The following is a 24,781-nucleotide window of genomic DNA, read 5'->3' as shown; positions in this document are numbered from 1 at the left end:
CGGGACCCCGGCGGTGGATGCGCCCGCCCCGGCCCGCGCAGCCCCCGGCGGCAGTGCAGGCAGCGCAGCCCGGCGGGGCGGCGGCGGTCCCCGCCGGCCTGGGGGAGCACGGGCAGCTTCCGCGGGCCGAGGTCGCGGGGCGCTCGGCGGCCACCAGCCATGGGGTGTAGTGAGGTGAGGGCATTGCTCTGGAGAGTCGGCCTCTTCCTCCCTCTGCTGACAGCGCGCCCCGCCGCCGCCGGGCACGTCGCCAGCAACCACGGTAAGTGAGGGCGGCCGCGGGTGCGCTGCGTTGCGGGCTCCCCGCAACTTTCCGCCGGGCGACGGCTGTGAGGGAGGGTCCGCACCTGCGGCCGCCGGCTCGGCCTCTCCCGGCCGCGGATGGGGCCACAGGGATGCGGGGCCACAGGGATGCGGGGCCACAGGGATGCGGGACCGGGCGCCTCCCGGCGGCCACCCCTTCCTGCCGCCCCCAAAAGTTGGGCGCTTGCGGCCAGAGGAGTAGCGGGGCTCCGCTGCCCACCCCGCCCCGGCAGGGCGAGCTGCCGTCCCCCGCCGGGGATAACGCCGCGGCTGCCCGCAGCTCTCCACGGTCGCCCCGGGCACCCTCAGCCGCCGGGGTGTGGGACTGAGAGCAGGGAACCGAAAGTTACCTCCCGGCGAGGTGGAGCGGTAGCATCATTTTACTTGATCTGTGGGTTTAAGGTTTGCTTCGGTCCTGCCGAACGCAAAGCCCTTCAGAATGGGTTTGAGAGAGCTCATCGCGCCTTAGGGGGAATTGCTGCTGGTGAGCGAACTGTTAAAAGGTGCCTAGCTGTCCTTAACACCTAATCTCTGCACGCTACGGGCTGATTGTCGGAAAAAAAAACCCATTTAGGATCTTTGTAACAGGTGCATTCTCATCAGGTCTCACTGAAGACGGTATTTTAATTCTTTGGGTTGTAAGGTGTGCGCTTAAGAAAAGTACCTCCGGATTAAGAAGGGAATCATTCTGTTTATAGAAATAAAAATGTGTAGCACACGCAGAAGATAAAATATTTTGTTAGGAAGAGCTGAAGAAAGGAGCCCAGACCTGATTATGAAACATCACACTATATGTTATCAAATATCTGGATAGAGCAGAGAATTTCCTGAACTGCTTGTTTTATGTACATTTCTCTACTTAAGTTGCAGAGGATGCATCTGCTTCTAAAGTATGAGTCTTCTGTACCTTTAACATTATTATTGTGCAATCTGGCTTTTTTTGGGTTTTAGTGTGATGTGACTGAAAATACAGGAACTGAAGGGTAGCTCTAAATGTTGCTGCTGACAGGAATTTCAAGGACTGTTGAAATTGGCAATGATGGAAAGTAATGGGGAAAGAAAACAAACTGGGTTTAGTCGTGGAGTACTATCAAATATACGGTTCATGTGTTTTCACATTTTTGTTCTGCAGTTTGTTTTCAGTGTTCTTTGTAACCACCTCAGTAACAGTAAAATCAGAGAATAAGATCTCTAGAGAATGGGGAAGAACCATGGTATGGCCACAAAGCCCCTGTGCCATCAGGGTGAGTTATGGCAAGGACATTCCGAGTTAGTATGATTCCTTTATCTCTCCCATGCTGAATGTGATGAATAATTCCAGTTTGTAATCGTAGAGCCTACAATCGTATCAAGGCTGATTTTTGCCCTTTCTTACGTCTTGGAAGACATCAGACTCTCATGGTGGCACAACCCAGTTTTCCTTTGATGTCACAGCCATTAGTGCATGCTGATGTCTGCTGCGTTACCACAAGGCCTAACATGACACATGGATGTGATTTTAAAAAAAATATATATATTCTTGGTAGAATAGCTAAGGCAGCATAATAGCATCAAAGGCAAAGAGTTTTTATCAAATAATGCAGCTAAGATTAGGTTTCTAAACTAGTATTTGATATTCTGGGATTAAATCAGTAGTGTTTAAATAAGTGTTTTAAAAAGTGAGCAAAGGATGGGGAAAAGTTATCAAAGTATGTCAGGGATGAAGTGGTTTCTTGATGTTGATGTAACTTTTCCTAACAAGGTCAGGTGTTGTGGTGTTGGCTGCAAGAGAGTACTGGTGAATTTCCTAACTTCTGAGTAACCTCTTTTTTTGCACGTTGCTTCCAAACTTCAGCAGAACAAGCAGCCTCTTACCTTTGGCACTGCCATATCACCATAGAAAACAAGTAATAAATACAGCTCACTAAATATAACTCAACAAAACCCAAGTGAACTGAAAATAGACTGAATTAATACAGGTGCTGTAATACACACACCCCCACCTGGTTAATAAAATGCTAGCAAAAAGAGTCTGCTTTTAATGATAACTTGTTCTAAATCCAGGAATTGAAGGAAAGGAAGTTACTACAATAAAAATGTTGCCCTTTGTGGAAACACTTAAATGTGGAAGGTTAAAATGCCGGTTACTAACACTTGGAATCCCAGCTGCAAAGTACTGTTTTAAATCTTGTGAGGAAACATAATTTCTTTAAATTTTCCTGAAGTGATATTTTCAGCATGCATGTGTTGAAAACACCTTTGCAATAACTGCTGTTGGGTTTTCACTAATAATTATTACAACTATTAACTTTGCTATCTGTTACATTTTGTCTTCTATTTTGTGTTCAGAAACATACCAGCATTAATACTAAATTGCAAAGCAATGTTTTGTTTGGGTCTCTTGATTGTTTGGGTGAAAAGGATGGAAATAGGTTTATTAATCTGATTTGGTAAACAGACAGGTCTCCCACTTCATTCTTACTGGATTGTTTCCTGTTGTTAAAGAGGGATTTTCAGAAAAATAATATACTCTGGTCTTATAAATTGTTATTATAACCATGTTGGGATTAATCTTTTTTGTTCTTGTCAAACAGAAAGAACTACATATGTTTTTATACAGCTCTAAGGCTCTTAGGTTGTCATTCCTCAGCCAGTAAATCAATGCGTGGTGTCTTAGAGAATCTGTAGCAAGGCAGGCACAAACAATACAATTGACAGGGAAGTGAACTTACTCATCTTCATGGAGTGATCAGTTCAAAAACATATTATGACCATGCCAAGGGCTATTTTTTACTGCTCAGAAAAACCCTGTAGGTGGGCAAGGCCATGGAATTGCATAGGAGCAGTGAGCACTGCAGTATGTGGCAGAACTGCTTGGAACAGAGGGCTCAGTTAATGGTGGAGGTTGAGTAAATGTTCATACAGATTTTCAATGGTTGTCCGTGACATCCAGTATGAACAGGTTACTGTGCAAGATCTCAGCGTGCCGTGGTGTAGCTTTGCTCTTTGCTTGCTAGAACACAATGAATTGGGCAATTGCTGTCAGACCTAAAATTACAGAAAATGGCATCTGATCTGTGCAGTTCCTTATGCAAAACATGTGGGACGTTTTAAGATAAAGGTCGTACCAGGTAATGGCTCAACAGTTTCCTGTGCTAAGCATGCACACATGAATGTTTCTACATACATAAAAATGAGAAAACATATTTGTTTCTTCATATATGTAAACCAGAAAGAGTTTCTGTACCCTGGCTCCTTTCAGGTTGTATCTGCCATTATCTCATCACCAGACAATTAATTCCTGAAGCCAACTACAGAACTTGCAGAGTTTCTAATGCATCCTGCCTATCAGTGAAGTGTAAAAAAGCTGTTGCTTTTTCAGTTTCTGGGTGTCATTACTTCTTGTCAGGTTATGCAAGGTTGGTCTTTCTATTCATACCTCTAGAAGGCACCTGCATTTATTTTTTTCTTCTTACAGTAAAAAAAGTTGAAATAAGAAATAATGTCAAATGTCAGTTCTGAAATTCATACAGCCTTTATTTTCACAATGATTAGACTTGATGTAAATTGGGTAGCTCCAAGTAGGTAATAAAGCTTTTTGATTCTGGTAGTAAAATATCGGGTAGATTACTAATGACCTTGAGGTATTCATCAAAGAGGTTGGCTCATTTTTATTTGCATATTTATTTTTACAGAAGTGCCATCTACCACATACAGGCACTCTTTCTGAATACAGAACTCAGAATTTCTTCTGAGTAGCAATAAGGAGACCAAGGACTAAGTGTAGAGAGACTGAACTTTTCTGTGAATGAAGCTGATGTTTTACTGCTAGAGGATATCTCTTTGAGGACTTAAAGTACTGTAAAAAGGCTGTGCTGCTGCCTGTGTTGTGCTAGTCCCGGTGAACTCTGCTGTTCAGTTGTCCAGCTCATACTTCAATGAGCTTTTACATCATTACAAAAACATGAGAAAATTAAATGAACAAAGCCAGTTAATGTGTGTCATTCCCTTTTCAGCATGTAGATAAAATCATACTTCAGTTTCAAGTTCTTAAGAAACTTTTAAGAACATTTTTACCAGTGTGTAAAATCCCACATCCATATGGACTTGTGTGCTAATGAAGACTTGGGAACCTCTGCAGTTGTAGATATGCATGAAATGACTTGTTATCCAAAAGCCTGTATTTTTCTGCCATGAAATGAACAGATTTGCAATTAATGGTTCAGGACACATTCCTGGTGTTGTGTTTGGCAGTACTGAGTGCTGTCTGGATATGAAGGTTTTTTTTGACAAATGAGCATGATTGGCATGGAAATTTTAAATATTAATAAATGCATAGCTTAAGCAGATACAGTTTAAAAACTAAATCAGTGCAGTAGTTTTCATGTAATTTACAGGAGTGAAAACACCACAGAGGAATTGAAGTGTTTCCTGAAGTTTACAAATGTAACTATCTGGTCAGACATCACTCCCTCTGGGAGGTCAAAAAGTTTACCAAAGAAAAAGAATGAAAAAGCATGTAGGAAATTGAGTTTTTCTTATTAAAATCTCTTCTGTGTTTCCAGATAGATACTTTTAGTTCATTACTTGGCATGAGGGCTTGTTTAGGGTATCTGATGTTAAAATTTTCACTTGAGAATTTTAGGAAAGCCTAGAAGTTCAATAAGTTCTTTGTCAGTAATATACAGAGTAAGTCAATACCCATTTTGTTGGCTTTTTTTTTTTTTTTTGATGAAAAGTCTAATGTTTAAAAATCTCATTTAACTGATTAGGGATTTGGGGAAAATTACGCATGTGTACAATATGGGAAGCATTTTACTGTTCTTATATCCCAATATAGTATAGCTGCTTTAGGATATATTCCTATTCCAGCTGTGTGTGTTAGCTGGAATGTTTCATTAGGATCCTTGGATTTCCCCAACTTGACATTGACACAAAGATGAGGCTGGCCTTGTGTTTGATATGCCCGTTAACATGCTGAACTCTGTGACAGGGAGAACGATAAAATAGATAGAAATAGACAAGTTTGGATAAATTATTTATCCAAAATCTATCCTGACCTCCAGAAGCCATGTTACAGTGCAGGAGAGGTGAACAAAAAACTATCTGTTGTGAACAATACGCCTTCAGAAGCTGGTTTTTAACTTGTAAATGATATGTCAATCTTTATGGTAAGGTGTTAGAACTGAGAATTACTGCTGAGAAGATGTCTCTCACATGATAAAACCACAATTTTTTTCAGTATGTCTTTCTGGACCATACAAAAGTGATTAAAATTCAACAGTGAAATTATCTTTAGCTTGTTCGTTTCTCATAATCCCCTTAGTCTTCCTAACACTTATTCCAGCTATCCTTATTTTAGTTCCAAGGATGCTTTCGTTATCAATATTGCAACACCTTTTGTGTAGGTTGGCTATTGATCATTCCCACATCTAAGAACCAGTCTGCTCAAAATAATCATTGAAGAGAAATCACTTCAGTTAATCCAGCAGCCCATTTGTGACCTCAGTGCTAATTTTAATGTGTTACAGAGCAAAGCTTGGAGACCAATCGTGGCTTTAAATAAACTGCATGTTTTATAACTGAAGCTGGCTAATCCATTGTATTAAAAAACCCTAAAAGCCAAAACAAAACCCAAAATCGTCTCAGCAAAACCCAAACCCCCTAAAGATTTTCCAAGTCAGTAGGAAAGTTCTGCTGATTTTTCTCACCCACACAACATAATACTTCTTGAAGTTAGCATTTCTCTCACTTACTGTCTTGGCTATCTGTGTTCGGACTAAATTCTACCATCCTGTAAAAAAAAAAAAAAAAGCTGCTGAATACCTTGATAATTAATAGTTAGAGATTTGTTAATTTTAATAAATGAAGGTATTTTAATGAGGCTGTAGATAGTTTTATGGATAATAAACCCTGCCCAAACAATGCATGGGTGTTGCCCACCCCCCCAGTTTATGATACTGTACAAACAGTTTTCTGCTCTTTAAACAATTGCTTTACAGTAGGTCATAGTACTCCTCCGCCTTCAAGCCAGCAGCTACTATTACTTTCTTTTATGGATCTATTCCCGTTCTAAATATATAAAGCTTCCTGTGTTTTTAAAGGATGTTAGGGGTATTTTGATCTTTAAATTAAGACTAGAGTAAAAAAATGTTGTAAAATTATTGACTGACCATTTCTTTTGACAGTCAAGTAGGGCCAGGTCTTTAAGATTCAAAAGCACTTTCATGAGGAGATTAGATTAAAAATAAAATGTCCTTTCTGTAGAATCATCTGAGGATTTAAAATGTATTTTGTCTCTAAATAGAAATTCCTGGTTTGTGTTTAGGTAGATTTCTAAGAAGCTGACAGATGTTTTTTCCTCCTGAGAGGTGGTTTCATTTGCTGTAAGGTATCTGAGTCCCAGACACTCTTTGAAGGTGTCTGGTGTTTGCTGGCAGATTCTCCAAGAGGAGCGGTATCCCGTTGATGAGGGGAAGTGGGACAGCACAAGCGATACTTAGGTGAGAAGCAGTGACATAAACACAGCAATCCAGAGGGAACATTTCAATATCTGGGTATGTTAACTGCATTAACACAGCTTTCCTTCATGCCAGCATGTTTTTGCCATTACACAAGTTTCAGATTAAAACAGTCAGTGCTGTGGCACTTCAGTGCAGAAGGAAGGTGGGCAGCAGGCACCATGTGCGACAACCTCCTGTGGAGGTGCACCTACAGAATGAGAACATAGTTAAAAGATGAATTTGCTGGGAGCTCCACTGCCTCAATCCATTTAATGGCTTCTGCACCTAGAACAAAAGGGGAAAAGTCACATACAGCAAACAGTATCATTGATGCATGTAATGAGTGATTTGTTTTGGCTAGGGACCCTTGGTTAGAGTGCACTTGCTGCTGTAATTTGTATTCTCTGACTGCTGGTTGCTTCTTGCTTAAAATAAAGGAATAAAAGACCTAAATAGAAAGCATTCCATAAGATAATGCACTAGCATTTTAATAGGGGTAAAGTTATCTTTCTGAATGTTCCCAGGCTAATTTTCTCAGTGGGTTTCACCTGCTGATTTAAAATCAAATTTTATAGAAAAAACTTCCGCTAAAATTTAGAATTGTTCAAACATATTTTGGACATAATAAAAAATATCAAAGGAGACCTAGCCATTTTCTTCTGTAGTGCTTCCAGTATTTGTGGCTGGAAATTGATTGCACGGAAAGCATTTGGATGAAGGATTCATATTTCAAAATGTGGTTTGAATCCAGAACTTTCTGCTAAACCAAGTGGGACCATATAAAATTCCACAGTCCTTGTGTGCACAGTCCAGTTTTGTGTGGCTGCTGAAGACCTTTGAAAAGGAAAGCAAGGGAAATGTAAAACCTTTGTCTCTGGTAGATTGATTTTGTTTGTACTACAGAAGTTGCTAAACACGTCCATGCCAGAATGATACACTAGAAACACGCACTCAGAGGGTTATTTTAGATTTAATAATTTAGTTGAGTGGACTTTATTTTTTGGAGGAACATTTAATTTAGGTAAATATGAATACCGTTAGCATTTAGGTATGGAGAAACATGATGAGAGCTGTGGCACACAGCTTCTCAGCCAAACTCTCACTCAGCTTCCATCAGATGCAATGGGAACCCAAAATCTATTGTGAAGAGACAAAACTAGGAATGCTTACCCTGGGATTTTGGTAAAAATGTCATTAAATTACAGATTTACACTGAATTTCAGAAAGAGTTAACCTAACTCTCTTAAGAAACATAGATACACATCTCATTCTAAGGGTAAGAATTTGCTTTTGTAAGATGGTGTTGTATTAAAAGGAAGGAGTGACACTACAGATAGAAAAATGGTCCCACTAGAGACAGGTATCGTAAAAGCTGCATCTGAAGAAGTCTGGGATTGCAAAAGGCAACCAGAAAATCACATAATATTCCACGTTTAACGGATCCTCTTGACAGAGGTGAATATAATGATATTAACATATACTCCAGTTTTCCTACAGACTAGCTAAAGGGCATCCCATCTAGCGTAGAAAGGTGAATGCTGGTGGCTGGAAGGAATCCACCAGCATTTTTCGTCACTGTTGTTTAATCCAAGGCTCTGTGCAAACTTTAGGCTGCACAGAGAGTTCTTTTTTCAGTGTTGGATCTCTTCAAAACTACTATTTTCACAATATTCTTTTGAATAAGCCTTCATGTCTTTATAGCACTGATCTGAGGAGAAGAGTTAAAGACCAAAGCTTTTAGTTCAGGTGACCAGCAGTCTGTGACACCCAGTGCAAATTCCAGGGAATTAGTTTTTGATGTGCTCACACGTAGGTGGCAGAGGTAGATACAGTACCTTGGCTTTCAGGGTAGTCTTCAGTGAAACTCATTTTTCTTCCTGTCCATAACAAAGTTGTTCTCTGCTAGGAGCACTGTCTTCCTGTTTTAAAATCCATGATGTATCAAAACCCAGTCTCTCAAAATGGTCACTGAAGATGAAGTAGATTTGTACCACACAAATTAAAGACCTGAAACCTTCTTGCCATTTTGAGTACCTGGTGTCTTAAGAGCCTTCCTGAGGGCAAGGCCTGAACCTCACAGCAGGAACCTTGGCCAGCTGGCCCAGGGAGCTGTTTGACTCCCACTGTCACGGGAACCAGCTCTCTTTGATGGAGACTCTGAGCCACAGGGACTACTTCAGCTCTGGCTTTTCCTGACTTCTAAGTGTGGGACTTGCTAATCCCATTAGTGTAAAAATTTAGGTAATACAAACTTTCCTTTTCTACTGCAAATTTTATATTCTGAAGCTTCATTTTTTTTCTCTCCCCCTCTTCAACTATCATTCACATAGGGTGTTTTTATTTAGATTGACAGTGTAATCCTCTACTAAATGATCTGAATTACTTAAGGCAAGAGAGCTGCCATCTTCCAGGGTGTAAGCATTAGATGATAATGAAAACATGCACCTTGCCAGTAGATTACATGAAGCAGCAAAGGAATTTCGAAACTTGCATTTTCTGTGTTTAAACTCCATATTTAGAAGGCAAAAAACGGTGTTGGAAGTTCAAAGAGTTGAGTAACAAGAGCCATAACCATAGAGGAGGTTGGTGGAGGTCACCCTTGTAGGGAGTTTCTGAGGCTGTTCCTTTCTCATGGCATCCCTGCAGCATCACTGAGTACATGAAAAGTTCCAGTAGTGCTTATCCTATTCACTTTACCACTAATAATTTGCCTTACAAATTGTGTAATGAGTAGTTTGGATTTTAAGTAATGTCCCGAGGCCTTAGCATTAGTAGGTTTCAATTGCTTTAAAGCAAATTAGGAAATTATTTTTAATAGCTCTAGTCTGACAAATGCATTTTATACTTGAGAGGTGTGCCTGAAGAAATAAAAGCTGATGGAAATTTGTGCCGTAGATGAATATTTTGAAAACAAAAAAGGAGATCAATAATAGATTAGGCTTGATTAGATGTTGACATTTAGAACTGTATATAGATTACACTAAATCTAGTGACAACAGTGTTCTTCTTGATTTGCATTTGTTCCTCCATTTGTGGTTCAGGTGGATCATGGGACACACATTGTAAAGGTTAATGGATAAATTACCATGTAGCTCATCTGATTGTTCAGGCTTCAGCCTGGAGGGCTGGATGGTTTATAATCTAGTTTGTTTTATGTAGAACAGAAATTAATTCTTTTTCTATGAAATTCTGAATTGCTTGAAGGTTTAGATGAGTCCAAAATACCCCTACAATTTCTGAGTTTTGATAAAACCACTGAATCATGGTGTGGCTGCGGCAATAGAGATCCTGGTCTGGTCTTTCTTTTCTCTCCTGAGCTGTCAGTATTATTTCCATGTTATTTGAGTAAATGTGAAATGTGGCCCTTTGATAAAAAGGTCCTTGTAAAAACCCTGTGGAGATGTTTGGCCTAAGTATCTTCTTCACTTGTACACATGCCTCAAAACAGGAGTTTTCCATGTGCTCTGTTAGCAGATAATTTACATTAGTGTTCCCTACAGCTTTCCTTACCACCCCCCAGTGTAGTTAGTAACTACATGTGTCAGTGTTGGTGGAATCAAATGACTTCATTTTTGTAAGGGACTCACCCTGTTAAATTGGAAGGTTCTAGTAATTCACCTGAAATTCCAGAAGTGGGAATAAATGAATGAAAAAATCCCCAAATAGCCAAATATTTTTCCTGCACAAAGGTAATTTACTGTATGTCCCTTTGCAAGCATGGATGGCTGAAGTGAATCATCTGGAACTGCACTGAGTTGTGTAAATAAAATCAAGGATACACTGTAATTCAGTGGTGCAGTATTTGGTTTATATAAAATAATACCCTTCAGTTAAGCACTGTTTAGTTAAGGGTCTTCTTTTTCTTAGTGTCTGTAGGAAAACAAAAAGTTAATGAGTTGATGTTCAGTCTGTGGAAAGAGGGACTGAAGAACTGTTCAGTCTTTTGCACTGAAATATTTTAACTGTGATTTTGTCTGCTTGAGTCTTTCTCTGACCTAAGCTATTCTTTTCTGATATCTGGTGTTCTTATCTCCAGATGAGATGTGATTGCACTGAATTCAGTGAATGCATCATCCAAATTACCTGATTATTTGAGCTGCCAGGTAGCAGCTCAGGTTGACTTCACAGTTATTCAACATGCACAAAAAAAAAAATTACTTTGAATGTCTGGGTTTCAGGGCCTTTATTTCATGGGACATGTGTTAAAAGCTTTTTGATCTGGTTTAAACTAAGAAAACTATAGAAAGAAATGAAGAAATAGTCTTGCTATGAAATGCTTTATGAATAAAGGAAAACTCTTTTTGGTGAGCTTCATGGAGGTAGTGTTCTTTGAGCAGAGAAACATTTATGCAGTTGTGAGGCACATCAGTACGATTTTCATTACACTGAAGTAATGAATTTTTATGACTAAAGCTAAAATAGCAGTGAGCTATCGTTTATTCAGATAGTGAGATGGAACTGTACATTTCTGATAAGGGAGAGGAGGGAAAGAAAATAGGAAGACGGGAGAGAAGATAAAAAAACAATCTAACTTTCCTGACTTTCTTATGTGAATATTGTAATTTACAGAATTTTGAGTCTAGTCTGGTGGTTAAAAAAGAAGGTTTCTATAACAGTATGTCATACATAGCTGTAAGCATAGAGATTTGTAGACTCCAAACAGGTTCTAGTGCTTTTTAAAATGTACATAATTCAAAAAATACAAAAATTGAATTAATTCCAATGTGAAGTAGGAAAGAAATGTTACCAACTTGAGTCCATTGATTCTATTTTTTATTGCTGAAAACTGCTACAGTTCATAAAATGCAGTTTTACAGGCTATTAGTCCATAATGTGCATTATGCCCTTTGGACACTTACGTTTAAGATAAATGCAGTAGTTTGCAGAGATCTGTATTGAAATTCTGTGAGGAGGGTTCAATTATTATTTAAGTTCTTTTTACTGTGAACCAAAAGCAGATGGGTTGGAGGGAGAGGTGACCCTTGGCTTCCAAGACAGGAAATGAAATTAGCAGTGGAAGGAGCAGTTTATCATTCAGCAAGTGGCTTCATTTCCATGGCAGTGAGGAAAATATGTCACTGTAACATTACTGGCATTGAAAGAATTTTTAATTATTCTTGAGAGAAAGAGTTGTATTTGCATTATAGTAGTATGTGCCAAAATTATTTACGCTGCATTGAGGGGCTCTGTAGCAAAGGGTTGGGAAAAAGCTTTGTTACCACCATCAAATGCCTCCTGTGATGCTGGATACAATTACTAACTTTCACCTTAAATCTAGTTAAGCCATGTTCCCTCATTGCTCCTGGTGGAAAGTTGTTCTGAACTTCAGTGCTGTGAAATTCAAATACGTTTATGGGCTGCATTTATTAGTGAATGGTGCTTACTCATTTATGCTTGTGCTGGCATTGTCCCAAAGCTTAAGACCATCTTTCCATTCTCATTTTTTATCCAGCTCACTGTTGTAGGAAGAGTCACATCTCTTCTTTTGGGGTTTGGTGTGTGGCTTTTGTCTTTCATTTGAGATTTCTGATCTCTGCGACAGTTACAGTTGCCTTTGCTTATTCTTCATCCTGTTTAATTCACTCTTTCTTGAAAAAAAAAGTGGCCAGGACCACATACACCTTTGCTGCTAAGATTTGACTGGTACTTTGTGAAACAGTAGTATTTTAACTTTGATGAATATTGGGCATTTTCTGGGATTTTTGTCTCCTTCATTCCCATGTTGTTGGATTGGTGCTTGGTTGGCTTGTCAGCACTTATATGAAGGTGGCTGCTGCTACACTCCTATTTCATAAAATGAATTCTACTCGGCTCCCTTTGGATTGTCTGATAATTCATATTTAATGTCCTTTCTTCTTTATTATCCCAGATAGGAAGAATTATTCCTTCTCTTCCAATAGTCCACCCCCCCCCAATAGAGTTTCAGCCTGTAGTTGAGTTGGCAATGCCTCCCAACTTTTCCATGAAAAAAAACCCATTAGACCAAGCCTATCCTGGTCAAGAACATTACTTAAAAAAGAAGTAAGATCAGCCTCGTGACTTATTTTTGAGGAATTGCACCATGAATTCCACAGTTAAATGTCTCAAAACCATGCCTTTTATGAACTTGCTCACGTTTAGCTGTATTTAAAGCAGCTAAAAACTCTTTTACAACTTCAGTTGCCTAACCCAGTCTTATTTCTGGCATTTATACAATGAAATGTACATTATAAGCTAAAATGTTCACTACCAATATGGTGTTGTCACACAAACAGCAATTTAATGATATCTTAAAAGAAAACATAAATAATTTTTATAGATTCAAACCACTTCTTAGTTTGTATAATTCTGAATTAATGCTGAAGAAGTACTGCTTTCGTGAAGTCAAATTGAATAAAATTATCCTCAAATTCAGCTGTAATTTTACCTTAATGCATTACGATTCAGATGTCAGCTTTTTCTTCCTTAATTTGATTCTGCTTGGCTATTAGGATTGCTCAGTGCTTACTCTGTTATATTGCTTTTAGATGAAGTAAATTGAGCTGTGTAGCAATATAAAAGATAATATTCATTGTTATAAATCTGGTATTTACACGAATGAAATATCTTAAAATTCCCCCTTCATGTGTTTTAAATTAAATATGAGATTTAAATCACTCGATCTGATTGAGAGCAAGCACTGGAAATGAAGGGACCGTGGGCAATCAAAAAAGCACACTGAGATTCCGATCAAGGCATTCATTACTAGTGATGGGAAACAGCACTAAACAATAATTGATTGCATTTGTGGAGAATGTAGAGCAACCTGCCATGAGCAAATATTCTATTCATAGGCTGAGAATGATTTTGAACAGGTGGGAAAGTGAGTGTTTCCAGTTGCTCAGGTAAGGTGGTTGCAAGCTCTAGTAATAAAGGAGGCTTTAGATCAATCGGTGTGGGTTTATGAACTTTGTGTGACAAATCAGTATTCAGTTTTTGTCGCAGTGACCGCTTTCCTCAGCCGGGCCAGCACCTGCGGTGTGCGGCAGCAGTGGGGAGCAGCCGAAGGCTCCCGGCTTTAAAGCTGCTCCTCTGGAGCAGGGAAGCTGAAGCTCCAGGTGCTGTGGCTGTCAGCAGCCCCAATGAGGGAGAAGATAAGTTGTGGGGAAGGTTGCCTTTGGATACAGCTTCAGGCTTACTGCCCAAAAGGAATCCAGGGAGCCAAGCCCAGAGCAACTCTGTGCAACACCTTATAAAGGAAGGTGTTACAGCGGGGGATGGCCCGACAGGGGACCAATAGGGGTCTTTGGGGGAGGGATATGGACAGGGATAGACATTCAGGTGGATCAATAGTCTCGAGGGGTGGAGGGAAAGGGATCACATGCCCCAATGGGGCCTCGAGGTTCAGGGGATTTCCAAGAGGGGAGGTACCCGAGGGGGCAGGGTCTCGAGGGACTGACGGGGACCATAGAAGGGTAGTTAGGGAGGGCTCGGGTGACAGACACAGAACAATCCAGAACTCCAGGAAGGGTTTGGGTGATTGATAGGGAAGGTGCCAGAACAAAGGGAGTGGATAACCATATTGGGAGCACTGGGGGAGCGGCTTGGATCTGGGGCAGACCAACTGGGAGTAGGAGTGGGGAAGGTAGGGATGAACCATTAGGGTACAAAGAACATACAAAAATACAATAAAAACATCGCATCACCACAAATTTTACGTGCTCTCCCCTTTATAGTAGCACTTTTAACAAGGGATGTAATCATATACTTAATTTTAACCATAGAGTATTTCCTTAACACTGATTTTCTCCGCCTGACTCCTTATAATCCTCGATAGTTCTTTTTACAGGCCAAAATAAATCCCCATACACGAGGTAAAAAAATGCTTGGCCTGAAACTATTCATAGATCCAACCGTGTCAATTTAATGTATGCTAACTCTATCAAGGATATTGTTTATTCCAGAATAACTCTGTCATTAATGAAAATGAAACCTTGCTTCTTGCCTTCTGCCATGCAGTCTGAAATGAGAAGTGAAGACAGCTTTAGTTGTTTTAGTTTTAGTATGTCTGGTAAATTGCTGTATTTTGAAAGACAGCGATTTAGAATTTTACACTAATCAGTTACTGATGACATATTTTGGATTCTAGCTACAGTTGTGGTGACAAGTTGTTTTAATGGAGGCAAATGTGTGCAAAACCTGTTAGCTGTATCCACATTCCAGCTCCTGCCTCATTCCTGATGTGCAAAGAATAATAATGTTTCTTCTTAACAGTGTTCATTGTCTTCCTGTACAGCCTTTAAATGTTACCACTTTTCAGTACCTCTCCTGCATTCTCCAATCCCTCTTTTCCTTCAGTTCCAGTTCTGCCTTCTGTTATGATTTTTTTTTTTTTTTTTTTTTTGGCTTTTGAACATAACATCTCTCTTCCTCTCTGGTTTAAATTGAAGGAGGGTAGATTTAGACTGGATATAAAGAAGAGATTCCTTACTGGGAGGGTGGTGAAAGACTGCCACAGGTTGCCCAGAGAAACTGTGGATGCCCCATCCCTAGAAGTGTTCAAGGGCAGGTTGGATGGGGTTTGGAGCAGTCTGGGATAGTGGAAGATGTCCCCGTCAATGCAGCTGGACTAGATAATCTGCAGAGGACCCCTCTAACCTGAACTATTCTATAATTATGTGGTATACTGGATAGCCTTCCCAGACAAATTGAGCATTTTCATTGAGCATTATATTGTAGTCCTCAGATAGGAGGAAAGAATATTTTTTTAAATTATTGCCTGTATTTCCCTTAATAGAGTAACTCATCTCCACAGTCGTGGTGCTGTTTGTCCGCTTGTCATGTTTTTTGTGCTCAGACATTTCAGGAAGAATGGCAAAAGAGCGGGGAAAAAAAGTTTTGAAGAAAAATGTCATAAAGCACTTTTTAATTCAAACATTTCCTTTGTGGTAATCATTCAAACATAAAGGTTCCTGTCTTCTTCACTAGCAGTGTGTGTGTATTATTATATAGACTATATTTGGCATTGCCTGCAGAGTCCCTGGGCAGTGCTCCAGCCATCCTCAGTGACATTGCTCTTGCATCACTGGGTTGTGTAACAGGCACTTAAGTCTCAAGTAGCCCTTTGAAGCGATGCTTTGAGCCGAGTCCCAGAGAGCTGCTGCCTTTCCAGCACTTGCCTTTACTGATGTAGTGCTGTACCTGTCTATATCACCTCCTGCACTACAGAAAATTTGAAAAATAAATTTTAAAAAAATGCAAAAGCAGTCTTTTTACTTTCACTTCTTGATGTGAAATCAGAAAAATTAGTTTATTTTCTCCAGTTAGATTATTTTATAGTCACAAAAGGAAAAAGAGAGTAGCTGTATACTGTGGAATACAAGACCAGTTACTCAACAGTTTATTACATCAATGATGGCATTCTCAGATCTATTTAATGCTCTTCAGTTATCTTTGAAATTTAAATCTCCATGAATGTGTGTTAAAAGTATATCATTCAAAGCTCAAAGTCTGTGCATAGTAGAGGTGAGTACTCCATGCTGTCCAATATTTTAAGTAATTTGATCTTTGGTCAGATAGTCAAACTTATTTCCTGTCAAGTAAGTGACAAGATGCTGTGTATTTATTTGTTGATAATGTTAAAGGTATTGCAAACTTGATTAATTGATAAAAACAGTTGAACCTTCATGCTCATGTTCCACTGTACATAGAGACCAAGATTTTTCAAAGCTACTGGTTATTAGCATGTACTTTAGCTTGACAGCCTGACCTAGCACCTGTAAAATGTTCATGCTGTGAAAACTTGGTGCTTGACACCATAAATTATAAATGAAAAGCTAGTGGAAAAAGTGACAGATTGATGAAGTGAAACAGAGAATTACAAAGCTCAAAAACATTAAACTGACTAGCTGTGTGGATATTTAATCAAAGGAGTTAAAAAACATTTTAACATCATGAATATAAACCTAGGAGATATCTCGGGGAATATTTGTCATGAGTGTAACAACTCTGCTTTCTAAGAATTTGCATTTCTTTTGGTGTATTTTTGAGGTTCTGTGTTTAAAAAAAAAGAAGAAAACATGTAATATAGCCAAATGGTAACCTCATTTTCTGAGTTGCCTTTATGTTACAACCTGGAAGGTTTTTTTCATATGACTTCTGCTAAACTCCTTCTCTGTGCATTATGGTCACTTTCAGGCTATAGCAGTAAGGCCAGCTGTATTTAAATAGTTCACTTCTCAGGCAGATAACGTATCAAAAAAATGAGATACCACTTCAAGAAGCAAAGGAGAAAAACTGATCAATTTGCTTGAGAGCATTTACGCATTTGAAAGTCATGACTGCTTCTGCTTTGATATGCCCAGAACTCGTGGCTCTACTGATGACTTGCCTTATCTACTGACAGCTAAAGTCATTACTAACCACATTGCCCCTAACCAGCAGAAAAACCCCAAATGTAGACTTAGTAGTCCTCCTCTATCCTTTGCATGTCACTTGCTTTCTTAGGTGTCATTGTTGGTACATTGCAAGTACGAGGCAGCCACTTGCTCAATCCCTCGACCCTCCCTGGTGGCATGGGGAGGAGCATCAAAAATAGTAAAACCTTGTTGGTTGAGATAAGAACAGTTTAATAACTGAAGCAAAGTAAAATGTAATATAATAATCATAATAATAATGGTGATGAAAAAGAACAACAACAGTTGGGATTAAAAAGAGAGACAAACAAAACCTAAGAAAAGCAAGTGATGCACAACACAGTTACTCATGTCTCACACATCACTCAGCCCATTCCTGAGCAATGATCAGCCCCTTCCAGCCGACACCCTGCAGGTTATACACTGATCATGGTGTTCTGGGGTGTGGAATATCCCTCTGGCCAATTTGGTTTAGGTATCCTGGCCATGCTCCCTCCCAGCCTTTTGTGCACCTGCCCACTGGCAGAGCATGAGACTAGAAGAGTCCTGGGCTTGGGGTGAGCATTAGCCAGCAACAACAAAACATTGCTGTGTTACCCTCATTATTCCCATACTAAATCCAAAACAGCACTGCACCAGCTATTAAGTAGAAAATGATCTCTATCCCAGCCAGAACCAGGACATTGGGTCAATAGGGAGATCAGGGAGCATGTCTTTTTATTTCAGTGTGAAATAGTATCTTCATCCTGTTTGTGTGGCATTGCCATAGGTCTGGAGTGGATAATAATAAATGTCCTGTCACTTCTGGAGGCCCATTTGTATGGCTTGTGGATGAATTCTGAGTGGTAGTTCAGACTAGAGCTCTGCAACCGATGGGCTTTTCCAGCCCCTGCACCACTTCATACAGACAAGCTTAGCATTCCTGTTGGCTGGCAAAAGCAGGTGAGTCAGGACCTGCTATTTCCTGCCTGGATGCAGATTTGCTTTGCTTTCTGCATTGTAACTTTGCTGCCTGCAAAATAGGAATGACCCCATTTCATTTTTTATGATGTAAAAATATGGACTGGATGTAGGTACACTCTGATTTAGCTGCCTGGAGTTACAAAGTTATGCTGAACTACAGAAGTAGTGGGCCTGGGCGCTGCAGAAGAGCCTGCCTTTGTCTGGAACTTCCCTGACTGTTGTTCCCATCTCAGGTTTGCCTCTGTGTCAGAGTTTCAGACTCCCACTTCTTCCTCTCAGCTTGTCTGAAGCAGCTCTGCGGCTCTGAACACACCACCCTCAAGGGCTCTGCCAAAAATTCTGGACTGGTCCCTTGTCTTAGTTCTTGAGCCAGAGATTCTCAAACAGCTCTTCAGGCAGGGGCTGTGCTGCCAGTCAAGCACAAACTTCAGTTGCTTCAGCCTTTGTCCCTCTCCTGGCATTGGTCTCTTCTGTTCCTCAGAGTCATCAAACTGCAAATTTTTCATTATGATTATTAAGTGACTACTTGAGTAGTCAAGAGAGAGGCCATCTGTCCTCCCCGTTCCTATTTGTGACGTTATCAGCTGTTGTCTTCAAAACTTCTTTCTTTAAAGGGACTGCTGTGGAAAACTCCACATTCCACACTTCTCAGTCCACTTAAAAAAAGACAGATGTTGAGGTTGAAGGGTACTTCTGTATCAACCTCCCCAGGTGTGCATTGGGAAAAGGCAACAAACCTTTGCCATACGTTTCGTTCTTTCCTATTAGAGAGGCTGCGTCTTTGGATCAGAGCAGGGCAAAGAAGAATGGGTGCCTAGGGCGGGTTTGATTATGCCCATGAACTCCAGTGTGAACTTTCTACCCCCCTTGAAGAGGAAATGCCAAGAAGTATGGAGTATAGGAGCAATAGCCATGGAGTTATTAACTTCCTAATTAGTTTGGCTGACAGTTATGTATAGCTGTTGTTAAAATTTTCCAAAAGCTTTTGTATGTTGGTTTGTGGGGTTTTTTTCACTTCTGGATGTTGTGACATAAACTTTTTGTTCATTTTATCACCACTCAATACAAGTATTACAGTAAAAGACGTAAAAGAAACTGTGTGTAAGAATGCAGAGTAGAAAAGGTTAACAGCAAAGTGAAGAATACTAAATTCAGCATTAGTCCCAACCTAAGAGAATTGGCTTCAACACACAAGTCATTTACCACTGCAAGGAAAGATAAATCCATTTATCTGAATTTCAGTTGTTTCTAATTTCCCTAATGAAGATATACTCAGGTTAATAAACAGGGCTGACAAAACTCTCAGGTATTCGTGTTCATTTAGGAAATGCTGCCCAGTAATCTACTGTTGACACGAACATGATGGTGAATTGAATATCAATTAGTATTTTCAAGGCAGAATGAAGATTATTACATAGGGCAGCTGGACTCCTATCATCATTTTGTGATTCCTGTTTTTATCAGGGTTAGTTCTTGATCTCCTTGTATCTCACATGTGGAACCAAAAGCTTAGAAAAATAATACAGCTCTGGTGTTGTTTTCTGGAGCTGTGAGCAGCATTAATTTATCTCACTTCATTTTAACAGCAATCTCTGCTGGAAAGGAGTATCTTGAAGCTGAGTCAATGGTAAGAACACGTCGTTTCCCTGGTACCTAAACCACCTTTTCCCCCCGTTTCATTCTTTGGGAGGAGCACATTAGAGTAGAGCAAGATGCCTCTTTCTACTGGGACTTCCTGTGTTCTGTGTTCACTGCCTGTCCTGCAGGGCTGCCACTGCAGTGCTCAGACCACTCTGGTGTACTACAAACACAGGAGTTCATCCCTTCTGGCTGAGCTATGGATTTCACAAGCTTCTCCTGCCTTACTTTCCCATCTGAAAGTGCATTGATCAACAAAATCACTTTGAAATCACTTTGACACTGCTCTTGGGGATAAAGCTGTGTTACAGGCTAGGAGTGGTAGGATATTATCTACTCATTTTCCATTCCACAATTATCTGAGGAAAACTTGGGGCCTCATCTTTTCCTGAGGTAAGCCCATTTATTTTAAATGTGAGCATGCTTTCTTTTTACCTCAGTAGTTTTATTTTTTCTTGTGCTGATGAGTAAGACTCACATGGGAGAAGCAAGTGCCTTAAAATACAAAACGTTTACAGCTGTCTTAGAACAAAATAACCTGCTGGGTGGCAGAATAAGTAGTTAAGATCTAACCATGTACAATTTGGAATTGTAATTGTTATCCTAGAAAGATTTCAGTGTAGAAACTGTAACGTGTTTCTGCACTGACAGATAAATTTTCTCTATGCATTTGGTGCCACTGAATGTATCAAGTGGGTTTCCAAGGTTCCACTTGGTATCCATGAAATAAAACATGGAATCCAACTTACTGGGAAAGACTGTGTCTTTAATTGACTCATATTGCATGCTTTTCACTGATAAATTGTTTAATGTTTCCCCTTCCTTTGATGTATTTGTATGTGTTATAGACAGGGATTAAAATAATGGAAAGAAACAGAACACAGAATTTTGCTGTTATTTCTTTTGGGTGCAAGGATTTATGTTTATTGAAAATAACTCTGTCCCCCTCTGGTATCTATAAATTTTAAATTACAACAATTGATTATCAGAGATTTTGATAGGTGTTTAAAGTATTACAGTTGCTTATTTTACAGTGAAATGGCATTGGTAAGGGAGGAAAAATGCTCTTGTTAAAATGTGTTTGTGGTTGGAAACTTTAAACCCTGAAGTTAACTTAGAGCTCGCTAATTTATTTTTTTTTAACTCTACTGTCCTGCTTTCAGAAAGGTGTAACTGAGGGGTCTGCAATGGTTGGCAATGCTAATAATGATATAACATGAGAATAAAGTGGTTCGTGTTGATTTTTAAAGTGAGAATGGAAGAAAGGCAGTGTGAAAAAAGGATGTTGTAAAACTGAAACATTGGTTATGACAATGTTGGTTTGCATTCCAGAGAGAGATGGAGCAGTAGGGTTACAGCAGCCTTCTTTTCTAAGGAGAACATGCATCTTTGCATGTAAGGTATGGAAAGGATAATTATATGGGCTCTACAATATGATAAATTTTAATTTCATTTAAAAAATGATCTTGCTAAGAAACAGGTAAGAAGGTGTTCTGGGAAAAAAGTTCATGTAAAAGGTGGGTGGTGGCTTTTTTTCTTTTTTTTTTTTTTTTCTCCTTTGTAAGAACCACTGCTTGTTTTAATCTTGTTTTCTCAGAGCCACAGGATTTCAAATTATATCTATCCAGGAAGTCATAGCAAACAGTAAGACTGAAACACATAACTGAATCAAATGAGAAAATAGGGGAAATTATTCCTTAAGCACCTGTGTGTAATGTAAGGAAAGAAAAATGGTGCTGGGGGGGAATTAGTTTTTGAAGGTTCTCATTGGAGACCTTGTGTGATGGAGGAGAACAGTACCAAGATAAAGACAAGCATTTATCCAATATATCCATCTAATAACGTTGCAAACTTCTTAGCACTGACAAGATGAATGTATCATGAATGGGATGTTGGGTTTAGTACATGAAATATTATTCTGGCCAATTCTCATTCATTAAAAGAGAATTTTAAAAATGTTTGTGTGAGTGTGCAAATATGAGAATAAAAAAGGTGAAAGGGACTTTTAAAAGTTCCCAATTAGGAAATCATTGATCAGTAAATAAAGGCCAGTTTTGGATAACAACCTACATCAGAGGTAACACGAAAGCAGAAACTAGAAATATAAACATTTCTCATAATGAATGGAAAAGAGAGGATACATGTGGAAATTAATGCATGTTAGAAAATATGAAGTGTAGAAAACTGAAAATAAAATGTAATAAAAGCCCAAGCCTCACAACACTCAGGATAATGGAAATTTCTCTATTGAATTATGAATAAAAATATTTGTGTGAATGGTATTGAACTATTTTTAGAAAGAGGCAGAAAATAATGTGTTTGAGATTGGGAAAATCAGAAATAGTGATTTATTCATATAACATGAAGAATATGAAGTACTCCCCATCTGGCATAAATAGTTCTCTTCCAATAGTCCTGAAAGAATTGGCTGAGGACATCTCTGGGCTATTGATGGCAAATTTAATGAGTTCAGGGACTCGGGGAATTCAGGAATATTGGAAAAGCGTAGGTGTTAGAGTTGTGGTTTGAAAAGAAAAGGGAAGCACCATTAACCAGGTAACTAGATTTTTATAAAACTCACATTTGGAGAGGATTCGAGAAGTCATTTATCTCCCCCGCTCTGCCCCAAGGCAACAGGAGATTATGCAGAAACCAGGCCTGACAGTGTTCAAGGTGTCTTAAAAGCCTCCTGGAGTGGAGATTCCCCAACTTCCCAATTAGTCACAGCTCTCCCTCTTCTTTGCAACTGTAGGGTAGCAAGGATTTTCCTGGAGTCTAACATAAAACTCTTGGAAATGTTGAGGAGGGTGGAAGGATTACTCTCTCTGTTCTGCTGGCTCTAATCCTGCTTATCTCGGGCAAACAGCATTGTCAATACTTTGTTTTCTCTCTGATTTGCTGTGACTCCTGTACACTTCCCTGGCAGAATTGCTATCTAGACAGGTGCTCCTCATACTCTATTACTGCATCTCATTAATCTTGCCTAAACCAGAGAGCTGTTGCATGCAAAATAATGAAAATTATGGAAAAGGATTCAATTGATACGTGCATAATGAATGCCAGTTTATTTGGTTTATGGAAAACAGGCCTGGTCATAAAACCAAGCATTTAAATAATTTTTCCCAGTTGATTGCACATTAATTGCCAAGGTAACTTGGATATTGCATATCCCCTTCTTCTTTCTGTCTTCCTCAGGCAGGCAAGCCACAGCAGTAATATGTTGAGATTTTTTATATTATAACAAAATATGACAGAGTCTTCTGACAATAAAAAGCTGAAATTTTTTTTTACTAAATGGGTTTTTAAAAGAACAAGGTCTAAGAAACCTTAAAGTCGTTTTAGTGACTGTTGAATCACAGAATTCGAGATATTTGTTATACACCATTCAATATTCTAACATTTTTCATTAGTAACATGAAAATAAATATAAACTCAATACCTGACAAAAGAGTAGTAAATAAAGAAAGAAGGAAGATGTGCAGACAGGGAGGAGCCTTTATCACTTAGTAAAGGTCAGCCTTTGCAAGTGAAACTTGTTTTAATATAAACAAATGGATCTTTGTACATTCAAGCACAAAAATATAACCCAAACTGAAGAAATGAATGATGAAAAGGAGTGAGTCTGTATAGGACAGTGTTCTTGTAGAGTAATAACAGCCTATGACTGTAATGCTGCAGCAAAAAATAGGCTAATGTGACCTTGGACATATAAACAGGATGTAAAAATAGCCAGGGCTCTTAATACATATTGTTAAAAGGAATTATTTCAGAATACTGCATGTGATCCTCTTTTTAAAAATGAAAAAAAGCATAAAACCTGAAAGAAAGTACAGACACTTCAGAAGAGAACAATTCTCCTGAGGGCTGGAAGTGAGAGACTTCAAAAGCTTTGTGAGTTTGTCTTATAAATATAAACTTTGCAATCAATAATAAAGTTCTCAGGGGCAAAAACAAAGATGCCAGTTTTGCCCATTTCTGGGGGTCATCTGTAAGGCCTCCCTACCCTGCTGGAAGATACTGAAACTTCCCAGCGTTTTTTGGGGTATCTTTTACTCAGTACAGATGAGATATTCCTGAGTTGTAAGTGGTGTCTTCAGAAATTAATGTCTGTGTCTCCTTCTGTTTTCCTTGCAAATATTAGGCCTACCCACTACGAGGTATGAAATGTCTACAATGGGCAGATCAAACTGGGTGATCTGATACCAGACTGTGATTCCATGAAGTTGGCCAAAATCCTTTATTATTTGTGTTAATTTACACATATCCTGTCTGGAGATAGGTAAAAAAAGAAGAAAAGAAACCGGTGACGTGAATGTTTATAAGGCTTTTTCCTTGGTTGTACAGACACAATTGCAGAGTTCATCTTTGGAAGAGTATTTTGGAATTAGAATTAAAATTCCCCATTCTCAGTCCTCGGAGCTTTGCTCATCATAATTTTAAGTAAAACAGTTTCCTTGGGACCAGGTAAAATCTCTGAAAAGATTAATTTCAGTTGTAAAGTCTAATAATAGCAGTGTAAGATCTGTCCAGAAAAAAGGAAACTGAAGCTCAATATGACATAATGAGTAATAATAATATAATATATATTAAAGTATGTGCTGGAAAACAAAGCTAAACACTTCTAAGTATGAACTGTGCAGGTAATTAAACAATAGGCTTACAGGTGTATGTTTAAATCTGTATATTATTGTTAGGCAAGTGTTAGTATCCCCAGTTCAGTTATTTAAGGAAGGACATTCAAGTGCTAAATCTTGAGCTCTTTTCATCCAAAGAGATTTTTTAAAGGATCCTTGAGTTCATTTTGAATCGTGACATGACTTTGTAATGGCAGACCTAAACTCTTGTTCACTGTGCAAGCCATCACCTCAGAAAAGTGCGTGCTAAAAGTGAAGATTGGATGTCACAAATGTCAATAACATTGCTTAGTCTCAACCAATGTACTCAGAGCCTTTTCCATAAAATATTCACTGCAGTAGTTCCAGACACACTTTTGTTTATGCTGGCAGCTAATGGCTTCTCTAT

General features: G+C 39.1%; 1 protein-coding gene across 1 annotated transcript in view; it reads left to right on the top strand.

Annotated features, from left to right (window-relative positions):
• The first annotated feature begins 46 nt into the window (after positions 1 to 46).
• The window catches only part of LOC121669321 (ephrin type-A receptor 6-like), a 258,545-nt gene continuing 233,810 nt past the window's right edge, over positions 47 to 24,781 (top strand). Inside the window, exon 1 of the mRNA XM_042038090.1 lies at positions 47 to 262. Within this exon, the coding sequence (XP_041894024.1) occupies positions 160 to 262 (103 nt within the window). The 5' untranslated portion in view covers positions 47 to 159. The remainder of the gene's footprint in view (positions 263 to 24,781) is intronic.

The sequence above is a fragment of the Corvus kubaryi genome, unplaced genomic scaffold (genome assembly GCF_017639235.1).
Source record: "Corvus kubaryi isolate FWS band 111438036 unplaced genomic scaffold, C.kubaryi_AGA036_p1.0 37391, whole genome shotgun sequence".
Classification (NCBI taxonomy): Eukaryota; Metazoa; Chordata; class Aves; order Passeriformes; family Corvidae; genus Corvus; species Corvus kubaryi.
Note: the sequence above shows the minus strand (reverse complement) of the source record. Positions and strands in the feature narration are given on the sequence as shown.